A 23,448-nucleotide genomic window follows, 5' to 3' on the forward strand; every position below is an offset into this window, starting at 1 on the left:
TATATATTACTAAAGTTTATTTCTCAAATTTTGTAATTACTTATTTTATTCAATCATGAAAAAGGGTCAGAAGGTATTTCCTTACAAAAAGTGCACATGAAGAAACATTTAGACCAGTGATTAACAAGTCATATTCTTGTATACAATTTGTCTAGCAGTCATATCATATGAATTCAGGAACTATGGCATATGCTGAACACAAAGCAATTTTACAGTATACACATGATATCCTAGGGCTTGGATTTCACCTGAGATCATTGGCTACATGGAATGGACTTGTAACATGGAGGATTTTTCTGCCAATTATTTTATGGCATGAGAAAATCTCAAATCGGTTAGTTTCTCTCTTCATCAAAATACACCAAGCAGGAAAATATTTTATGTTCTGGGCAAACTTTTGTCTAGGCTTGGGCGGTATACCATATTTGGAAATAGCCAGGGAAAACTATTTATTTTAAGTTTTCAAAAAAAATTAGCAGTTAGCAGATACAGCAGATCGCGTTCTTCATTTCACATTATGAAGCTTACCGTATTGCCCTGAGAACAGTTGAGATAGTTTATTTTTATTTATTTATTTAACCCTTATTTTACCAGTTAAGTTGACTGACAACACATTCTCATTTACAGCAATGTCCTGGGAATGATTGAGCCAATAGGAAGCTGGGGATGATTAGGTGGCGATGATGGTATAAGGGCCAGATTGGGAATTTAGCCAGAACACCGGGTGTTAACACCCCTACTCTTAACATGTGTGTTTGTAAATAGCACAATGGGAGAAAGCCGGAGCAGTCCAGCTGTGTATTGACAAGGGTCGCGTTTTATATTTAAAGTCAAGTGTTTTTTGCTTCAAGCGTGATCAGGGAAGTGCAACTGTAGTTTTCCTTCACAGAAAATACATTAGTGCAGCACATTCGACAGAAAATAGCTTCCTTTTTATCAACAGAAGTGTAACGCTATTTGGCTGGCAGCCACACAAGTAAATGAGCTTACAATGAAAAAGCAAGGTCTTCCTTGCAAAAACGATGCATTGCCATCATACTGTATTTCGAATGTTTATCATAGAAAGAATGTAGCCAGCTACTTTTCCTAATGTTTCGCTTAAACTTAATCTTGCATTTTAAGGAGAAAGGTAATCTGGTTACACTGAGAAAAGTATCAGAAAAGTAGCTACACATCATTCAGAGAACTGTCTACTGATAGAATGCTCGTTTGTGAATTCTCATCTGAGTGGAGAAGTGAAACTGAAGCACAAAAGTAGTCTGATGCCGAGCAGAAATCTGCATTTACAAAATTCAGCAAGATATTTGTTATGTTTTATTTTTTTTTCCTGCGTTAAAAACATAATTCTGCATTACCGTGACCCCTAAGTTTAACTTGTTAGTTGTCTAAGTAAGTGGCTGAATTAATACGATGACAAGGCATAGTATGGTGTTAGCTTTCTGCTGTGTTGGAGAACTCAAAGCCCTTTGGATGAATTATCTGTAAGGCTACCACTGCTTGATTTCCTTGCGTTTTTTTGTCCTCTTCGTTCACGTTCCGTCTGAGCAGGCAGGCCCCTTCCCTAGCGACTCCACACAGACAAGCATGCGTCAAAACTTAATTTGCACAAAGTCTGTCATTCACCTTTAGCTTCAAAATGTCCAAACTGATATTTGGTAGCGCCTACGTATACCTCCTACGTATATATGTATACCTTTATGAGCTGGATTGCCTGTCTTTGCAATTTGTTTATTTTCGTTTGGGCTCATTAACATATTTAGCTAGCAGCCTCCATGGAAATTCACTATTGCTTGTGCCAATTCTGTTAGCATTCTGGTAAGACGACCAATGGGTTTTGTTTTGTTGGCGCCCCCTTGTGTACTAGGCCGGTAATTCCATAAATCACAGGATGAGAGAAGGATGGTATGACGATACGAATATCATGCATTGCAATATAAACGTTGTGCCTTGAATAGATGAAGAAAAACATAGTCATTCAATCAATCAATATTACATTATTACAGTATATTTATACGAGAGTATGGGCAATGTACCCTACCAGGGCCAGGCAAGTAGTAACACATTTGAATGATTCTACAACTACTACTAGTCTTAAATTAATGGTTTTCTTAGTTGAATCAGGTGTTTTACTGCTTGTTTGGGGAAAAACAGCCTGCGTGGTAAGATTTACCCACCCCTTATGGCAAACTTCCCTAAAAATTAGCTAAAATACACACAAGCTGTGAAGTCAAAGTATTTGGACAGTGGCATATTTGTTGTTGCATGGCCATCATATGTCTAATGTTTATCATGGTCAGCTTTAATTTGAGGGTATTTTCATCCAAATTGGGGTACCCATTTAGAAATGACTGCACTTTTTGTACATTGTCCCCCCATTTTAGGGAACCAAAAGTAGTTGGACGAATTCACATATGTGTATTAATGTAGTCAAATGTTTAGTATTTGGTCCCATATTCCAAGCAATGACTACGTCAAGCATATGCCCAATAGAAACGTATGGTAAATTATGTATTGTGTCATTTTGGAGTCACTTTTGTTTTAAATAAGAATATAATATTTCTAAACACTTCTACATTAATGTGGATGCTACAATGATTATGGATAATCATGAATGAATCATGATGAGTCAGAAAATTATAGAGCCATACACATCATCCCCCTCAACCTCTCCTGTTTAGCATGTTTTGGGGATATGGTCTTTGTGCCTCTAACTTTCTCACTCATCATTATTCACCATTATTCGTAATCATGGTAGCATCCACATTAATGTAGAAGTGTTTAGAAACATTCTATTCTTATTTAAAATAAAAGTGACAATAGAAATGTAATGTTAAATAATGTATTGGGCACAACATAATCTAAAAGAGCCAAAACAAACTGCAAATGCATCAAACAAGCTTAGTGTAGTCATTGAGTACTAGGAATATAGGCCCAAATACTACACTTTTGATTACTTTAACACACAAATGAATTTGTCCAAATACTTTTGGTTCCCTAAAATGGGGGGACTAGGGCATGTACAAAAAGTGCTGAACAAAAAGTATGTTCAAATTAAAGCTGTCAGTCTTCACCTCATAGTATCATTTCAAATCCAAAGTGCTGGAATACAAAACAAAAAATATGTCACAAATACTTTGACCTCAAAATACAGTACATCGAATTATAACTTTGGAAGGAATTTTAATGGTACTTGCTTTGGCTGTATTAGTTGAGACTCTTTGCACGTTCATAAATATTTGCTGTTGTTTATATTGAGTGCAGACCTAAAAACTAGGACATTCGGCAGTCCTCTTTTCCCTTGCCTTTTACTTTCTTACTGCCTTTTTTCAAGCCTGTCCTAGATTGCTCGTTGTTGCCCTCTGCACTTTGACTACTTTCTCTTCTACCCTGCTGTGACCCATACTGGATTGCCTCTTCCCCCTCCTCTACTGGCAAAGCCTCTACCTCAGTTGCATTCTGCTGCCTCTCGCTCTCCCCTACACCTTGCTGTTCAACAGTCACACTCACTCCCTCCTCTGCAATGTCTTTCTGGTTGTATGTTACACTAACCCCCTCCTCTAATGTGATTTGTTGTTGTTCTCCATTCACGTTCTGGCCCTCAACTATGGTTTGTGCTTTTTCTTCAGGGCTTCGGAGCTCCTCTGGTGCATTATCCAACCCCCCTTCAATTGATTGCTGTGCCACTATCGTGCTAACTCCCTCTGTGTCCTGCGGTTTGTCATCCTCCTCTTCCTGGTTACCCTTCTCTTTACCAAGCTCTACCTCTATTTTGTATCCTACCGACATCGTTCTCATTTCCTGGCTGACCTCCTCTTGGGATGCTATTGGGAATACATTTGCAGGAACCACTGAAACTAGGTCAGAAAAGTCAAACGATTGACCCTCATTTTCATGCTCCTTGTCATTCCACTGCTCACTGGGTCCAGGTACCTTGTTACCCTCCAGCTTGGCCTCAATGGGATCATCTTGCTCTTCTGCTTTAGCCACCATAGTGCATGGTCCACTTTCATTGTGGCTCTGTTCCCTAAAAGAGTCAATTGTCACCGGAGTTTCTTTTACAGGGTCCTGTAGTCGTGTTTCTGTATCATTCAGCTTGGTCTCTGTAGAGATCCCTCCATTTGATGCCTCTTCTGCATCAAGTGTTTCTGTATCATTCAGCTCGGTCTCTGTAGAGATCCCTCCATTTGATGCCTCTTCTGCATCAAGTGTTTCTGTATCATTCAGCTCGGTCTCTGTAGAGATCCCTCCATTTGATGCCTCTTCTGCATCATTCAGCTCGGTCTCTGTAGAGATCGCTCCATTTGATGCCTCTTCTGCATCAAGTGTTTCTGTATCATTTAGCTCGGTCTCTGTAGAGATCCCTCCATTTGATGCCTCTTCTGCATCATTCAGCTCGGTCTCTGTAGAGATCCCTCCATTTGATGCCTCTTCTGCATCATTCAGCTCGGTCTCTGTAGAGATCCCTCCATTTGATGCCTCTTCTGCATCATTCAGCTCGGTCTCTGTAGAGATCCCTCCATTTGATGCCTCTTCTGCATCATTCAGCTTGGTCTCTGTAGAGATCCCTCCATTTGATGCCTCTTCTGCATCAAGTGTTTCGGTATCATTCAGCTCGGTCTCTGTAGAGATCCCTCCATTTGATGCCTCTTCTGAATCAAGTGTTTCTGGCTTGTTGTTTTCATACAAGTGCCTGTCAGTGACTGGACAACCAGGTAGATCCACCAATTGTTCAGGCAGTCTTATGGTGTCAGCAGCAGGGCAGTTGCGGTCAAGCGATATGCTACAACATTTCTCATCTGCTGAATTGTTGCATTCCTCTACATTTGCTGGCATTGCCATTGAAGTGTCTTCATGTTCAAGTGCATTTTTACGCTCTTCTGGGCTCCCGTTTGGTTTATCCTGACCTGCCTCTTTTAGGTCTTGTGTTGCATTTTCGTTAGCCTGGTCTGGGTGAGTAGCGACACCATCATGGAAGATAAGGTCTTCAGGTTCCACGCTCTTCTTGAGCTCTGGTCTTAAGACGATGGGACTGTGAAAGTTATTCCCTTGTTCCTTTGAGTCTTGGATTGTTTGTTCCTCTTCAACCGAGACCTTGATTGCATCTTCCTCTTTGAATTTGTTTGAATTCCCAGCTGTGGACTGTTTCGAGTCCAATGGACATTTTGGGTCAGCTGAAGAGTTCAAAAAGTCTCCAAAGTTATCAGGGTTGGTTGTGTACCCTGACTCGTCCTTTTGGGTACCAGTATCTGTTGTCGATTCTAATTCCTCCATAGGGTTATAAGTGCTGGTTATAAACTTGGAGTGATCAACAGGATCAGCAATACCAATGTTGGACTCAAGGGATAATACTGATATCTCGCCTTCTGATTTCTCTGATTCCATTGTAGGTTTGTGTTTGTCCTTTTTCATTTTCTTCTTTTTCTTCTTTGAGACAACTTCCTCACTCTTAGCTTGGTCAGTCAGAGATACTTCAATGGTAGGCTCTACTCGGTCTTCTTCTAGTTGTTCTTCCTTCAGGTTCAGTCCCTCAGCTATGGTTTGTGCTTTTTGTTCAGGGCTTTGGAGCTCTCGATCTGGTGAACTACTGGTCCCCTCCTCTCGCTGTGTTTCTATTGTGATAACCCCCTCTCCTACCGCCTCTACTGGCTCCTTATCGCTTGGGGTGGAGACCACATCCTCTTCTGTTGTGCTCATCTTATCTCCCTGCGTTTCATCACCTTGTTTCTCTCCCTTCTTCTTGCCTTTCTTTTTCTTTTTGCCTCCTTGGGACTGTGGCTGCATGTCAGTGGTCTCTGGCAACACACATGCCTTTTTTGTTTTCTGAGGCTCAGGGTTTGATTCGACTGGGCTCTTAGGAGTATCAAGGTCTGTCCCTAGGCTAATCTGTGTGCCATTTGTCATGGAGACTACACACGTTTCTGTTGTGCTCTTCTTATGGTCTTCCTGCTTTACATCGCTTTGTGTCTCTCCCTTCTTCTTCTTGCCTTTCTTCTTCTTGTTGCCTGCTTGGGTCGGTGGCTGCAGGTCAGTTATCTCTGGTAACGCTTCCACCTTTTTTGTTTTCTGAGGCTCCGGGTTTGATTTGATTGGGCTCTTACTAGTATCAAGGTCTGTCCCTTGGCTAAGCTGTGTGCCATTTTTCATGGTGTCCTCAAAGGTTTCCCTAGGCAGAGGATATGAGTCTAAACATTTCACGTCTTTACTCGATTCGTTTTTCCCTTGTTCAGCTGCTGCACCATATTCTGAGGTAGGCTCTTTTGAGGACGTCTCTTTGGTGTCGTCACTGCTCTTGACAACTTTGGTCTCTGCCTCATCTGCCTTGTCATTTTTTATTCCCATTTCCCCTTCGCTTGCAACCTCTACTCTGCCTTGCCGTGTCCCCTCTACACCTGCTGCTTCATACCCCTCCCCTGCTACTGTAACCTCTTCCTCAGGACCTGTTACAACCACAAGTACCTCAGAATCACAGACCGGTCCACTTTTGAACTCTACTACTGGTATGCCATTGTCAGAGTCTTTGTTGACATCACTGCCTTCAATTTCAACCTCTTCCCCCAATGTGGGCGAGAATGGCTGAGCCTCCCTTGATGTTTCTGTTTCAGAAACACCAACAAGGCTACAGGGGGTGGGCGAGGTCAGATGGTTCTCTTGAGCCTCCTCCTCGTGTGTATCCTCTTGCTGCCTGGACCTTCCTGGATCCACCACCTTATCTCCTCTACTTCCCAACTCCGTCTCCTGAGCTCTGCCTAGGAGACCATGAGGGATACCATGAGGGTGAAATAGGCCAAACACTGTGGCTTGGAGTTTCAAATAAACATTTTTCTGATGATCAAGATCTGCCAGTTGAACCTGGGCCAATTAGCGCAAAGCGTAATTTGAAAGAATTGGGTAAAAATCAAACCAGCATGGAAGAGGTGGAAAAGGAAGAAGAGGAGAGCACCAAACAAAACCTTGATCCCAGATTAATCTTCAAGGCAGATGAGCAGGTCAGAGGCACCTTGGCAAGCTGCAAATCTTAAACTCTGAAATGTCTACTGTAGTGTTATATTGCTTTGGGACTGGCCAGAAATTGACAGGTTTGTGACTTTACACAAACAAAACATTTTTTCCTAATCATTTACAAAAAATAAAATCGACAACCTACATTGAATAGACCAATTAATGGATTTATTGATTGTGATCCGTGTAATGATCTGGTGTAAACACCAACCAACTATAACACCACAGCAAACACTTCAAACACCATTGACATTTATCAGGTTGAAGTAAAGAGTTTATAATAGACAAAACACAAGGTCAACATAATTTCGCCAAAGCAATCAGCCTAATGACCCTGGACTTACCTCAAAATTAAACTACTAGGTAGGATACACATTTTGGCACCAAAACAAGGGTGTTTACACCATCTGCTTTAAATCATGGTTCAGATGCATGGATTAGTTAACATGCATCAAGTGCAAGGGTTGCATTGGGTTGGGAGGAGAATCAGTGGAGAAAGCTTAGGTTTTGGACTTCTTCTGCGACTAACTTCTATGTCAGTCAACCAAACTCAGGTTGAGTCTACAGGGTTGCATTAGATCAGGTGTGGGCCTGATTTGAGCTTAGAAGTTAGCTATAATTTGGCAAAGCTATGAGGTAAGCAGGAGATGATTACAACATGTAGCGATCTTTGTCCAGTAATGGTGCTTACCAAGCATGCTGTTCCCCCCTTCCAGGGGCGACGTCTGGGAGTCCTGAGCCAATTGAGAAGCTGGATCTCCACTGGCTGACCCTTCAGTTCCCAACTCCCCATTGGCAGTCAGGTCAGGTGTGAGGACAATTCCATGTTTCTGGGCAGGACATGAACACAAACTGATGAGAGGCTTAAGAGTTTCACAACAGTGCATTATAACTACAATAGAGAAACCCTGTTTAAGAGGCCAGCGTTGCATATTCCGAGCTCCGACTCCCTTGAAAGGACTAAATACCTTCAGAATGTCTTTCAGCTGGACCACCTCATCCCTGAGCTCATCCCGCTCATTTCGGATGGCATCCGAATACTCCTTTTGCCGCTCTAAGGCCTGAGCAGTTCCCCCAGTAGGGGAGGTGGAAGCGCAGGTAAAGAACAAAGATAGATATGGGTGAAGTGAAAGTGAGCAGAGAGAAAGTGAAGGAGCAGTATACAGTATCAAGCATTCATGCACTTAGCTAGCATCAACTTCTCTGCCTAAGTAAATAAGTGTATTTTAACACCACAACACAGGTGAACACAACACAAGTATGTGTGGGGATTTCCGTTTGCATCCACCAAATGCTATCAAATTGAACATGTACTAACAAAATGAATGGATTAGAGTTCACAGGGCATACCCCAATCTTTTTATCCTTCCACTCCACGGTTTCCTGCAGGTCAGAGATTTCCCTAACAAAGCCGTCCTGCTTGAGACGCATCTGACGGATCTCCTGGACAGCGGAAACGCAGGAAGATGTGATGGAATAAATAGGAGAAAATTAAGTGTGTGCGAAAGGTGAAAGCAGTGAGAACAATAGATGATCAGTATGGAGGTGAGAAGACAGGGAAGTTCAGAAATAAGAAAACTGAAAGGTGACAGGTAAAGTCATTTTGGCTGTCCTGACAAGCTTTGAGTTTTAATTTTGAGGATGCCTTGGAGGACTCACTGTTAGTAACTCCTCGCTCTGTTTTAGCGTTTCCTTCATCTCCTTGAACTGGAACTGCAGCACGCCGTGGGCATGTTTCTCACGCTCAAAGTCCTGGGAGAAATGACAGAGGAGATGTTTTAATGGATTTGCAATATGTGCAGTGATCATTGTGGCCCAAAACAGCTGCCTTATAATCCAGGTTGTGGTTGTAATCCAGGTCCAGGTTGTAGTTGTGGATGAAGTCAGTTTCGGTCTGTAAACTGATTCTTGATCAAAGTGTGTTGTACATATATATATTTTTAACATACAGTTTTACATGTATAAAATCGTACATATAAATTTACATACAATGCATTTGTAAAGTATTCAGACCCCTTCACTTTTTCTACATTTTGTTACGTTACAGCCTTATTCTAAAATTGCTTAAATATTTTTATATAAAAACAACGACAAAGCGAAAACTTGACATTTTTGCAAATCTACTACAAATAAAAAACAGATACTTTATTTACGTAAGTATTCAGGCCCTTTGCTATGAGATTGAAATTGAGCTCAGGTGCATCCCCTGTTTCCATTGATCATCCTTGATGTTTCTACAACTTGATTGGATTCCACCTGTGGAAATTAATTAATTGGACATTAGTTGGAAAGGCTTAGCCCTGTCCATATAAAAGGTCCCACAGTGCATGTCAGAGCAAAAAACCAAGCCAGGTCGAAGGAATTGTCTGTAGAGCTCAGAGGCAGGATTTTGTAGAGGCACAGATCTGGGGAAGGTTACCAAAAGGTTCCTGCAGCATTGAAGGTCCCCAAGAATACAGCAGCCTCCATCATTTTAAACAGAAGACGTTTGGAACCAGCAAGACTCTTCCTAGAGGGGGGAGAAGGGCCTTGGTCAGGGTCACTCTGACAGAGCTCCAGAGTTCCTCTGTGGAGATGGGAGAACCTTCCAGAAGGACAACCACCTCTGCAGCACTCCACAGATCAGGCCTTTATGGTAGAGCGGCCAGATGGAAACCACATCTCAGTAAAAAGGCACATGACAGCCCACTTGGAGGTGGCCAAAAGGCACTTAAAGGACTCTCAGACCATGAGAAACAAGATTATCTGGTCTGATGAAACCAAGATTGAACTCTTTGGCCTGAATGCCAAGCGTCACGTCTGGAGGAAACCTGGCACCATCCTTACGGTGAAGAATGGCGGTGGCAGCATCATGCTGTGGGGATGTTTTTCAGTGGCAGGGACTAGGAGACTAGTCAGGATAGAGGGAAAGATCAAAAGAGCAAAGTACAGCGAGATCCTTGAAGAAAACCGTCTACAGAGCGCTCAGTTTCAGGTTCAACAGGACAACGACCCTAAGCAAACAGCCAAGACAAAGCAGGAGTGGCTTCGGGACAAGTCTCTGAATGTCCTTGAGTGGCCCAGCCAGAGCCCAGACTTGAACCCGATCAAACATCTCTGCAGAGACCTGAAAATAATAGCTGGTAAGCGACACTCCACATCCAACCTGACAGAGCTTGAGAGGACCTGCAGAGAATGGGAGAAGCTTCCCAAATACAGGTGTGCCAAGCTTGTAGCGTCATACCCAAGAAGACTCGAGGCTGTAATCAACAAAAGTACTGAGTAAATGGTCTGAATACTTATGCAAATGTGAAATTTCAGTTTAGATGTTTTATATATATTTGCAAAAATGTAATAAAACCTGTTTTTGCTTTGTCATTATGGAGTATTGTGTGTAGATTGTCGAGGGAAAAACATTATTTAATACATTTTAGAATATGGCTGAAAAGTAACAAAATGTAGAAAAGGTGAAGAGGTCTGAATACTTTCCGAATGCACTGTATATACAGTGGGGCAAAAAAGTATTTAGTCAGCCACCAATTGTGCAAGTTCTCCCACTTAAAAAGATGAGGCCTGTAATTTTAATCATAGGTACACTGCAACTATGACAGACAAAATGAGAAAAAAAATAAATCCAGAAAATCACATTGTAGGATTTTTTATAAATGTATTTGCAAATTATGGTGGAAAATAAGTATTTGGTCAATAACAAAAGTTTCTCAATACTTTGTTATATACCCTTTGTTGGCAATGACAGAGGTCAAACGTTTTCTGTAAGTCTTCACAAGGTTTTCACACACTGTTGCTGGTATTTTGGCCCATTCCTCCATGCAGATCTCCTCTAGAGCAGTGATGTTTTGGGGCTGTTGCTGGGCAACACAGACTTTCAACTCCCTCCAATGATTTTCTATGGGGTTGAGATCTGGAGACTGGCTAGGCCACTCCAGGACCTTGAAATGCTTCTTATGGAAGCCACTCCTTCGTTGCCCGGGCGGTGTGTTTGGGATCATTGTCATGCTGAAAGACCCAGCCACGTTTCATCTTCAATGCCCTTGCTGATGGAAAGAGGTTTTCACTCAAAATCTCACGATACATGGCCCCATTCATTCTTTCCTTTACACGGATCAGTCACCCTGGTCCCTTTGCAGAAAAACAGCCCCAAAGCATGATGTTTCCACCCACATGCTTCACAGTAGGTATGGTCAGCATTCTTTGTCCATAAAGTTCTATTTTGGTTTCATCTGACCATATGACATTCTCCCAATCTTCTTCTGGATCATCCAAATGCTCTCTAGCAAACTTCAGACGGGCCTGGACATGTACTGGCTTAAGCAGGGGGCCACGTCTGGCACTGCAGGATTTGAGTCCCTGGCGGCGTAGTGTGTTACTGATGGTAGGCTTTGTTACTTTGGTCCCAGCTCTCTGCAGGTCATTCACTAGGTCCCCCCGTGTGGTTCTGGGATTTTTGCTCACCGTTCTTGTGATCATTTTGACCCCACGGGGTGAGATCTTGCGTGGAGCCCCAGATCGAGGGAGATTATCAGTGGTCTTGTATGTCTTCCATTTCCTAATAATTGCTCCCACAGTTGATTTCTTCAAACCAAGCTGCTTACCTATTGCATATTCAGTCTTCCCAGCCTGGTACAGGTCTACAATTTTGTTTCTGGTGTCCTTTGAGAGCTCTTTGGTCTTGGCCATAGTGGAGTTTGGAGTGTGACTGTTTAAGGTTGTGGACAGGTGTCTTTTATACTGATAACAAGTTCAAACATGTGCCATTAATACAGGTAACGAGTGGAGGACAGAGGAGCCTCTTAAAGAAGAAGTTACAGGTCTATGAGAGCCAGAAATCTAGCTTGTTTGTAGGTGACCAAATACTTATTTTCCACCATAATTTGCAAATAAATTCATAAAAAATCCTACAATGTGATTTTCTGGATTTGTTTTCTCATTTTGTCTGTCATAGTTGAAGTGTACCTACTGGCCTCTCATTTTTTTAAGTTGGAGAACTTGCACAATTGGCTGACTAAATACTTTTTTGCCCCACTGTACATACAGTTCATGTTTATAATCATCCAGTATTATATTACTATAGGCAACTATAGTTCCCAAAAGGTACCACCTAATGTCGCCCTCCTCAATACACCTTTCTCTTTCGAGCCTAACTTCTCCCTTCATCTTACTGTAATTGTATATTTCTCATGATCTGGCCCTATCCCTTCTCTCCCTCTCTCCCTCCCTCCCTCGGATGTATCCCATACCTTGCTCTTCCCTTCGTACTCGCGGCGTGACTCGGACAGAAGCTCCTCCAGCTCCATGAGCGAGTCCTTCAGCGTGTCCACCTGGTACATCAGGTTGTTCTTCTCGTTGTCCAGCTGGGCGTTGGACACCATGGCCTTGCGGTACTTCTCCTCCACCTCCACTAAGGTATCCTATAGGAAGAGATGCCCGTTGGTGTATGCACATGGGAACACAGACAGACAGACAGACTGAAAGACACAGACCCCAACACAGACACATCAATATCCAAGGGGGGTATTGTTACCCCGCTGCCACTTCCATTTTCTATACTCCATTCTGACGGATTCAACTAGGAGGAACGATCAGGAACATGATCGAAAATGGAGGGCATGGATAGAATTCAATGGACATAATTCGTATTCAGAGGGAAATTATGTAATGATGTTAGGACACAAGCAACAGTTGCCTACTGTATGCCTGTGGGGTTATTGAATTTGACAAATCAGGACAGATTAACTTGACTGCTTTGAAAGGAAGCTGAAAAATGCATAGGAAAAGGCAAGCAAGCCATCTAGTCTGAAAATAAAGTTATAATTCTGTCAATTATCATGCCGATCTGGGCTTTCAACATCACTAGTCTGAAATCATAGGTCATTATCACCTTAGTAAACAATTAGAGGGGTCCAAGATTCTGGCAACCATTTAATAGCAATGTAGGAGTCTAAACCTAAATCTGTAGTTGATAGTAAAAGGATAAGTAAGAAAATAATTCTAAAACATTCATTAAATATTAGTCAGGAGGACTAATCATTGCTTAAAAAGGAGTCTCTCAGGTACTTTAACACTGGCGACTAAAACTACCATTGGTTAATTCTAAGGAAGTTCAAAACGATTATTGGTTAATAGTAGGGTAGTCTTAAAGTTTAGACTCTAAACCTATCATTGGTCAACTCAAAAGCTAGGGAAGACTAAAATCATATGAATATTAACGGGGCCTCAGGCTGGGTTGCGTTGGGTCAGTCCAGTAATGTACCTTGACTTCTTTGAGGCTCTGCATGTACTTTGACTCCACATCTTGGATCTGATCCTTCAGCTCATGAATCTCCTGGGGTGAAGAGTGTGGCAGGGTTGAGGAGAGACAGAAGCATGCTGCGACAGGGTTCGACAAATGAAGTGACAAGCACAATGATAGGTAGAGAATGACTTGCAGAGCAGGGTGTGCTGTACAGTGATGGGCTCTTAAAGAGTGGAATTGATGGAAGATGGTTCTAGGACACCCATGTTTTTGTAACCTTTACCTTGATCTCTCGTATGGAGGTTTCTGTGTCGCCAGTGATGGACGTTTCACCACTTTCTCTCCGGGAGGAAGACCCGCCCAGCGAGGCGAGGGTGGCTGCCGATAGGGTGGAAGCGGCTCGAGATCCCTTTTCCAGGTAATCTCGGTCATCCACCTGGGAACAACGGGGAGATACTGTTAGAACAAGGGCAACATCATGACCTAGAGAAGGTTCTGGAAGGCCATGGATTCACACTCAATGTCCTCATCACATCTTTACCTTACTCCACTTTGTCCAATCACATTATCCCTCACAAGCTGTGGGGGGGGAGTAGGTAATCTTTCCATCCAAACATAAACCATGAGCAGTTTAAATGTTATAACACACCAGTTACTGGGTAAGTTAAGAGCGCATGCCTAATTATAAAAATGTACAGCTGTCTCAACTTCAATGCCGTGCAATGTTCATTGTTATTATCCATCACATATAACATGTTACATGTGGCCATCAAACTGTTCAGAGTAGTCAGCATGCTATGTTAGGTATGGGAAGTGAACAATATGAGTATCAATGGTACTTCTAGTCCACGACACAGACCATAATGTTGTTAGCCCCATTCTACAAAGACTCCATCTATAAGAACCCATCCACCTGCATGCTATAGATTAGCAATTCATATTTTTTATTCACTAATACCCCTGTTTACCACTCTTCAGTGGTAAAAACACTTTCTAAGGTCTCCTCTCACCCATCTTCCAGGTGTGACAATGACCATACAGTAGGAGTTGACAGCACAATCCAGGCTACCACTTCACACAGCAAGTCAGACAGTAATTAATCTCTTTAGGTCTACCCCCCACTCCACACAGAAGAAGCCAGTCTTTATATGCAAGTTGAGACCACGCTGCCATGCCCTGGCATGACTCTGGGCGGGCAGTGCTGCCCCACTCACATCCGATATATTGGGGATGGTCATGTGATCCAGGTCTCTGGGCAGGCCACTGCTGGTTGCCGCGCTGCGCAGGAAGCTGGCCACAGAGTTGCAGTCATCATCCTAGTTGCCCACCAGGGGGCGCAATAGGACAAAGTATATTCAGGTTGGGCACTGTCTGAATCCCTCTCACACACTGCCCTTTTCCAACCAAAACACATCTATGAATGAAAACACACAATCATGGCCAAATGGAGAATCTGTGTTAAACGGAACAAGGATCGGCCTACAGCTGTATAGAGTAATGAGCATACTAAACAGGACACACAGTAGCCCACATGTTAATTCCTGCCTGTAAAGAAATACCTTAAAGTTTGATGATATGTTAAGGTAGGATGACCCAGCATACCAGATGTCAACTAGTCTTCATATTCTTGCCACTGGTTAATAAAATATCTGCCCAGATTTGACAATTAAAACCATAGGCTTTTCTGGGCAACCTCTCAACACAAATATATGAGGTACAGCAAGAAGTTGTACTGGGTCTCAGATATCACCTTGTCGGTTACAACAATATCAGTCTGAAAGATGCCATTTCTGTATTTATTAGGGCTGACACAATTACTGTATAACCACGTAACAGATAGTTTTGGAATATAAAAATAACCGTCATAACAGTTTAAATTGTATATATATATACACATTTTTGTGGAACGAACAGCTGACTGAAGACGGGACGGCCGGTTATTCGAGTGGTTGAGTCCGTTTCTGCGGTAATATGGACGCTCATCGACGTGATGAAACTCTGTTGCGCCTTTCTGAAATGAGCTGAGGTGTTGTAGCAAACATTCTACATTCCACAGTAACGTAGAATGTTAATTCAAATGATGTTAACGAATGTGGCTCTGTAATGTCAGTTGAGTTGAATAACACATTGATAGGTACTCCTGCTGCTTTTGCTCCCTGCTTTGCTCCTATGGGTACACCTGCAATTGCCGCCAGTCCACACATTATGCCATTATTGACTTGAACGAGGACGCCTGTTCTACTAATTCCATTTCTATGGCAGCACATGCCGTCAGGAACAGAGGAAAAAATATATTTTCGTGTTTTACTATTCGAACGGTTATTAGGGTGACTGCAGTCATTTGGCTTGCCAGTAACAGTCATCCTAAATTCCATGACCTTCACAGCCCTAGTACTTATCTAAAGTTATATATGTATGTATTTCTATCCCGGTTGTCTAACAAAACACCAAATCAAAAAGGCACAGGGCAAATCCAAGGTATATTTTGGCATGATGCAGCATCATGCTGTGTCAATCATCACTAATAACCATAAACCAAAGACCTTTGAGATGGTGGATATTGTGACCGATTGCCTCAAATCGGCTACTGTTTCCATTCCAATTCTCTATCAACCGCTTATGAACAGTGGACTGAATCAGTAACTCAGGAGCCAATTGTCAACGTCATAGTATAATTGAATTGCAACGGACAAATACTTTAGTGGATATACATTTTAAAATGACATGGAAAACAATGCCTAAACCATTAACATGTTCATAAGTTCTTTACAGTGCATTCGGAAAGCATTCAGACCCCTTTACTTTATCCAAATGTTGTTACGTTACTGCCTTATTTTAAATGGATGGGGAAAAAAAATGGCCTCAATCTGCAAACAATAGCCCATAATGACAACAGGTTAAGACATTTTTAAAAATGTATTAAAAATAAAACAGAAATACATTTAAATAAGCAATGAGACTCAAAATTGAGCTCAGGTGCATCCTGTTTCCATTGATCATCCTTGAGATGTTTCTACAACTTGATTGGCATCCACCTGTGGTAAATTCAATTGAATGGACAAGACTTGGAAAGGCAAACACCGGTCTATATAAGGTCCCACAGTTGACAGTGCATGTCAGAGCAAAAAAAGTCATGAGTTCAAAGGAACTGTCCATAGAGTTCCGAGACATGATTGTGTCGAGGCACAGATCTGGGGAAGGGTACCAAAACATTTCTACAGTATTGAAAGTCCCCAAAAACACAGTGGCCTCCATTATTCTTAAATGGAAGAAGTTTGGAACCACCAAGACTCTTCCTAAAGCTGGCCGCCCGGCCAAACTGAGCAATCGAGGAAGAAGGGACTTGGTCAGGGAGGCGACCAAGAACCCTATGGTCACTCTGACAGAGCTTTAGAGTTCCTGTGGAGATGGGAGAACCTTCCTGAAGGACAACCATCTCTGCAGCACTCCACCAATCAGGCCTTTATGGTAAAGTGGCCAGACAGAAGCCACTCCTCAGTAAAAAGGCACATGACAGCCCACTTGTAGTTTGCCAAAAGGCAGTGTAAGGACTCTCAGACAATGAGAAACGAGATTCTCTGGTCTGATGAAACCAAGACTGAACTCTTTGGCCTGAATGCCAAGCGTCACGTCTGGAGGAAATCTGGCACCATCCCTACGGTGAAGAATGATGGTGGCAGCATCATGCTGTGGGAATATTATTCAGTGACAGGGACTGGGAGACTAGTCAGGATCGAGGAAAAGACGAACGGAGCAAAGTACAGAGAGATCCTTGATGAAAACCGTCTCCAGAGCGCTCAGGACCTCAGACTGGGGCGAAGGTTTACCTTCCAACAGGACAACAACCCTAAGCACACAGCCAAGACAACGCAGGATTGGCTTCGGGACAAGTCTCTGAATTTCCTTGAGTGGCCCAGCCAGACTTGAACCAGACCGAACATCTCTGGAGAGACCTGAAAATAGCTGTGCAGCGACGCTCCCCATCCAATCTGACAGAGCTTGAGAGGATCTGCAGAGGAGATTGGGAGAAACTCCCCAAATACAGATGTGCCAAGCTTGCAGTGTCATACCCAAGAAGACTCGAGGCTGTAATTGCTGCCAAAGGTGCTTCAACAAAGTACTGAGTAAAGGGTCTGAATACTTATTTAAATGTGACATTTCAGTGTAGATTTTTAATACATTTGCTAAAATGTCAACTGTTTTGGCTTTGTGGGTCAATTTTTGCAACAACTAAGAATGTTGAAGCACAAAACTCAACTTCTCCTCTGTTTTGGTGCCCTGGCCACCATGCTCTACACAGCGTGAAGCGAAACCGTGCACATGGGCAGGTACTGTGTGTAACTGTGTGAGAGCAAAATGTTGCACCTCTCGCTCATATCAAGACCTCCATCGTTGCTGCTGGCAACGTCATTTCGCTGAGTCTACCTTTAAATCTTAAGACAATATAACTAGTCCAGTGTAAAAGAATACTCGGTTTGTGATTAAATGCTTGCGAGAGGGTCGTGCCACTTCAATGCTCCATGGCTGGACAGTGTGACTGAGAAGAGGGGCTCACCACTGGGCTGGCACGGGCTGAGCTGGCCCTGGAGGACGCCCTGGAACCGCTGCCGCGATAACTATTGTACTCTGGATGCTGGGGAGGGCACATACACCATCATCAGTGTGCAAAAGAACACACATGTGCACGTCTGCGGTACCCACTCACATACGCACACCAGGCGACAAGTAGAGAAATCCTAAGCCAACAGAGCTATTCAGTGCACTGCATTAACGTTCACAAGGAAACTGAACCCACGACCTGCAAGCACCATGCTCCAACCAACTGAGCCACTCCTCACCAAAGTTCCCAAAGGCACCAAAGTTAATGTGTGTCATAACAACAGCACAAACACAGCTAAACACTCTGGAAACTAAAACTCATGACAGAAAAACAGAACACATCATGCAAAAGCTAATAATATAACCGTGAACAGAACATACCTGTCATATACATTCCAGTTACTCACAGACATGCCCTACATACACATTAACCTCATTTAAAAAACACTCGCATTGCAATTAGTGACATAATTTCCTCAACTATCTCAATTATAGGCCCGGACGATAATATTCCTATCAATCTTTTGGTTGAGTACTCAAACAGTGAGGTTAGTGACCGCATTTCATCTATTAGGTGCAGAGGGGATATAAGATGTTACAAGTAAGGGAATGTCACGTATTTAGGACACATGGGTTTACTGCCATACACACACAAACACAATCCCACAATGCATCGGGAGTCTTACACGAGAGCTGGAGCCGGTCACCCGTCGAGACCCACTGTACAGACTGTCCTCATACAAAGAGCCCTGCAGGGGTGGGATCGGACGTCACACACACAGGATTGAAACAACCTAACATTCGCAGCAGTGCTCTTGGAGACATGCTCGCTCATCTATACGACAGTGACATAATCATAGCTTCTTCCGTGCACAGTAACTTCTCCAGTAAAATCCGAAACACCCGAAAGCAAATTGTTGCTACTATAAGTGCCATCAGAACTTAACCACTGGTTACACTGTGAAACTAAAAAGTACTAGAGTGCTTACTTTAAAGATGATCTTGTGATAAAAACTGTGTCTTTCAGGTGACAACAGGCAGAGCAACACGTGTGTTACAGGTAGCATATGAAGTATCATAATGGGTGGGGTCAAAGGTCACACTAATGAATGGCATCACAAACCATGTGATGGCGCCGGTAGGAGATCTGGCTGAGTAGCCCGGATGACTAAATGGAGTGTGGGTATAGTAGGGAGGGGGTAAGAATACTTGTCACAACATGTTTTCACACTGTAGTCAGTGCCTGGGTAACAACAATGGTAAGACCATGTGATCTAGCCTGGTCCAAGATCTGTATGTGCCGCCTTGCCAACTACTACGGTAATTGTCACGGCCAACATGTTGGCAAGACCGCAAAAACTGATCTGGGGAGTGCACTGCTCAGGAGAGGTAATATTGCTTTGATACAGGATTTGAGGTACATGTGTTTAGGTGTGTGCACGTGCATGCCGTGAACAGACCTCGTAGGAAGAAAGCCGTTGCCTAGAAGAGGACAGACCATTGTTGCTGTTAAGGTCAGAGGAAGCATAGGATGCCTAAGACGAGGGAAAGAGGGAGAGGGATTGAAAGAGAAACACAGCAAGAGAGAGGAAACAGAAATTACTAAGAAACCTTAGTTGAAATGTGTTTAGATGTCATTGGCCATTTGCCTTTACAATAGCATTCAGCGGAACTCCACACAACACTACAGAATGTACACGGAGTACACAAAACATTAGGAAAACCCTCTTGCACCCAGTTACACCCTCTTCTGCCCTCAGAACAGCCCCAATTCGCCAGGGCATGGACTATATAAGGTGTTGAACGCTTTCGAACAGGGATGCTGGCCCATGTTGACTCCAATGCTTCCCAAAGTTGTGTCAAGTTGGCTGGATGTCCTTTGGGTGGTGGACCATTCTTAATACACATGGAAAACTGTTGAATGTGAAAAACCAGTGGGCCTGGCACCTACTACCATACCACTGATGGGTTCTGACTTCTAAACTTGAAATATTGTTCATTATCAGGTATCCTATGGAAATGAGAAGGGCCACAGTCGGATTTCAATACCAAAAGTTAATGGTCATCTGTAGAAGGAATGTATATGGTGGGGTCAATTCATGTTGGATATGAGCCAGGGCCTTGGAATGTACTGAGTAAAGGAAAGGCAATCACATGGTTGCGGTCACTGATAAGGGTGGAGAAATGTGGATTAGTGAGCAATGGGGCGGAAGTCAGGTCAGGTCAGATTAAGGGAGAAGGAACAATTTATTACCCTCATCACTTAACTTCCTGCCTTGAAATAAATATATAATGTTTAGAGGGAAGGAGGAGTTCACCTAAATTGGAGTATGTGTATTTGTGCTGATGGGAACGTGTATTTTTCAGCTGTCTGACCCTTTGGGTGAATAAACTTGGTTTGAGCTTTTATAGATGTCCGTCCGTTTTTTACCCTGTTATTTAGAACCTAGCACCACGTTCAAAGACACAAATCTTTTGTCTTGCTCATCCTCTGAATTGGCACACTTACAAAATCCTTGTCTTAACTATCAAAGCTTAAAAATCCTTGTTTAACCCGTCTCCTCCCCTTCATCTACACTGATTGAGGAGGATTTCACTAGTGACATCAATAAGGGATCATAGCTTCACCTGGACTCACCTGGTCAGTCTGTTGTGGAAAGAGCAGGCGTTCATAATGTCATGTACACTCAGTGTATATCATGAATTCAAGGGGTGTCTGTCCATGACCATTATTTTTGCAGCCATCATTTCACAGTCACACAAATTTACAGTGTCTTTCCAAAGTATCAATGGTGATTATTTTTTTTAAATGCTGACTCAAACACACTTCTGACGTAGATGCTGAACAAGAGAACAATTTAAAGATAAAGGCTGCTACTCTAAAGACAGTGTTACAGCAAAACGAGTAAAGAACAAAAAGAACTGATGAACTGGAAGAAAAAAAAAACACTCGGTGTCAGACTTTCAGATATCAATGGTTAGTAGTCGAGTGAGTATAAAGTAAGATGTACAGTACCAGTCAAAAATGTACTCATTCAAGGGTATTTCTTTATTTTGATTATTTTCTACATTGTAAAATAATCCCAAGAGTGTGCAAAGCTGTCATCAAGGCAAAAGGTGGCTACTTTGAAGAATTTCAAATTATATTTAGATTTGTTTAACACTTTTTTGGTTACTACATGATTCCATATGTGTTATTTCCTTATTGTTGATGTCTTCACTATTATTCTACAATGTAGAAAGTAGTAAAAATAAAGAAAAACCCTTGAATGAGTAGGTGTGGCCAAACTTTTGACTGGTACAGTACATATCGCTCAACACATTTGGGGTCAGAAGTGGGATCCAGCATTCAGTAGTTAACACCAAAGTGTTAATGCACAGTCAGTCACACAACACCCACCGGCTGCAGGTCCAGTCTGGAGGAGCGAGAGACCTTGCTAATGCTCTCATCACTGAGTCCGGAGCTCTGAGAGTGGGTGAGGAGAGAGAGAGAGAGAGAACCCCTGGTGTCTACATCAACATTAAAGCAAAGATGGCTACCAAACAGACCGCTTTTTTGCCTCAATTCAAGCCCTTAGAGTTACCTCCGCAAGTTCCGCTTTCAATCTTATACAGATCAATTGATTGAATATAAAAATGGTTCCTTATTGGTAGAATAAAGGCAGTAGGGCTATTGTCAGAACTCCAAAAGAAAGAGGGAGAGGGAAAGAGGAAGAGCGGGAACCCACCGGCTGCAGATCTAGTCTGGACGAGCGAGAGACCCTGCTATTGCTCTCATCACCGAGTCTGGAGCTCTGAGAGTGGGCGAAGAGGAGAGGGAGATAAAGCCTAATTAACTGCAAGGCACTTAACTACAGCACACCATGCTAAAAAGCACCCCTCTGCCTGCAAAAGAATAACCATAAACTAGCCTCACTGAAGCCGAATTTGAACAATACGAAACAGTCAAGAAAGTATCTTGGAATTGTTCAATGTGGTCAAGAATGACCTTTGTCAATATAAACAATGGACTGATGGAATAAGGAATACGGAAACAAACAGTACTGAATTGTGTGGTAAGAAAACCACAGTATCCTGAAATTCTCTCAATGCGTACGTACTAAAACACACACATTTCGTCTGCACTCATTTAACTGAAGTCAACTTTAAACATGTCCACTTGAACCTATTGGCATTCATCCATTCACCCTGCTGGACACTAGCCAGGTACTACAGGTTAAAAGGCACTACTAACCCGACTGGATATAGCACTGTACTCATTGTCATAGCCGTTGCTCTGTAAGGGACAGAACACATGCAAATGAGCAACAAAACTGCAATCATTTTTCAATTTGGGCTATTCTTAAAAAGGTCACAGTCTTTACATACGTCACGATCTTTGTGTTTGTCTTTGTGTTTCTTCTTTTTCTTGGACTTCTTGTCCTTCTCCTGTGAAAGTGAGGAGGAGCCATGGGAGAGGGGGATTGAGGAGGCGGGTAAAGGTGTGTCAGGACGCCTTTCCCGCCCATGGGAAAAGACATCATGGAAACAGTATACGTGGAGCCACACCCACTAATTAGTGACATGTCAAATTAATGTCACAGAAAAAAATACAACACGTGCAAGGCAGGATGGGAGGAAGACACCTTGCATTTTCCCCAGTGTCTAGATTTCCATCCAAATGGCAACAGATTTTAAATGTGGATATTCTAAAATCCACAAAAAGAAAATATGCACATTTTCCCACAAGTGGTGCGTTTACAACAAACTGACTTGTAGCAGATAAAAATCAGTGTGCGATTTACTTTTTCGCTTCAGTTTTCATGTAGTGAATACAAATCAACTCGACCAATAGTTGTCTGAAGAACTGTTGCGTTAAATAGCTAAATGTGCCTCCTCTGATCTTGGCACGTGCTCTCTAGCCATCAGCTCGCAGATCCAGTGCGGGTAGACAAGTCTACATGAGATTAGTATGGATAAGCATATTTGTATTTGTCAAACGGCAGTCAAGCATCGATCCATCATGTCACCAGAATAAGACACTCAATATTTATTGGAAAAGAGCATCTAGATTAGGGTGACGTCCCCGTTTTTGGTGGCCTGTCCCCGGCTGGAGCTGTCCCTGGAAAAGTCCCCGTTTTTAACTGTGCGTTAACTTCTTATGGCTGGGGGGCAGTATTGAGTAGCTTGGATTAATAAGGTGAACAGAGTAAACTGCCTGCGACTCAGGCCCAGAAGCTAAGATATGCATATTATTAGTAGACTTTAATAGAAAACACTAGTTTCTAAAACTGTTTGAATAATGTCTGTGAGTATAACATAACTCATATGGCAGGCAAAAACCTGAGAAAAAATCCAAACAGGAAGTGGGAAATCTGAGGTTTGTAGGTTAGGTCTTTGCCTATCCAAGATAGTGTAAATTTGGTCTGATTGCACTTCCTAAGGCTTCCACTAGATGTCAACAGTCTTTAGAACCTTGTTTCAGGCTTCTACTGTGAAGGGGGAGCGAATAAGACCTGTTCGACTAAGGGGTCTGGCAGAATGCCATGAGCTAAATCATGCGCACGGCCGTGAGAGCTGCGTTCCTTCTCATTTCTAAAGACAAAAGGAATTGTCTGGTTGAAACATTATTGAAGATT

At 42.7% G+C, this 23,448-nt stretch overlaps 1 protein-coding gene across 50 annotated transcripts in view; it reads right to left on the minus strand.

Moving 5' to 3' along the window:
• Positions 1-23,448, minus strand: part of LOC110501269 (leucine-rich repeat flightless-interacting protein 2) — an 80,640-nt gene that overhangs the window by 7,311 nt on the left and 49,881 nt on the right. For 6 of the 50 annotated variants that reach the window (XM_090215195.1, XM_090215194.1, XM_090215193.1 and 3 more), the window contains 17 exons: positions 22,199-22,258; positions 22,065-22,106; positions 21,559-21,624; positions 21,231-21,296; positions 19,291-19,365; positions 18,954-18,998; positions 18,517-18,579; positions 17,787-17,864; positions 14,446-14,547; positions 13,515-13,667; positions 13,250-13,321; positions 12,237-12,407; positions 8,659-8,751; positions 8,350-8,442; positions 7,968-8,060; positions 7,691-7,829; positions 29-6,746 (listed from right to left, as the gene is read on the minus strand). In XM_090215195.1, the coding sequence (XP_090071321.1) occupies positions 3,271-6,746; positions 7,691-7,829; positions 7,968-8,060; positions 8,350-8,442; positions 8,659-8,751; positions 12,237-12,407; positions 13,250-13,321; positions 13,515-13,667; positions 14,446-14,547; positions 17,787-17,864; positions 18,517-18,579; positions 18,954-18,998; positions 19,291-19,365; positions 21,231-21,296; positions 21,559-21,624; positions 22,065-22,106; positions 22,199-22,258 (4,887 nt within the window). In that variant the 3' untranslated portion in view covers positions 29-3,270. Of the gene's footprint in view, positions 1-28; positions 6,747-7,690; positions 7,830-7,967; positions 8,061-8,349; positions 8,443-8,658; positions 8,752-12,236; positions 12,408-13,249; positions 13,322-13,514; positions 13,668-14,445; positions 14,548-17,786; positions 17,865-18,516; positions 18,580-18,953; positions 18,999-19,290; positions 19,366-21,230; positions 21,297-21,558; positions 21,625-22,064; positions 22,107-22,198; positions 22,259-23,448 lie in introns of those variants that run through there. The other 44 variants (XM_090215208.1, XM_090215210.1, XM_090215207.1 and 41 more) reach the window with 25 other exon arrangements.

This window comes from Oncorhynchus mykiss, chromosome 22 (genome assembly GCF_057628025.1).
Source record: "Oncorhynchus mykiss isolate SJ-2025 chromosome 22, ASM5762802v1, whole genome shotgun sequence".
NCBI classification, from domain to species: Eukaryota; Metazoa; Chordata; class Actinopteri; order Salmoniformes; family Salmonidae; genus Oncorhynchus; species Oncorhynchus mykiss.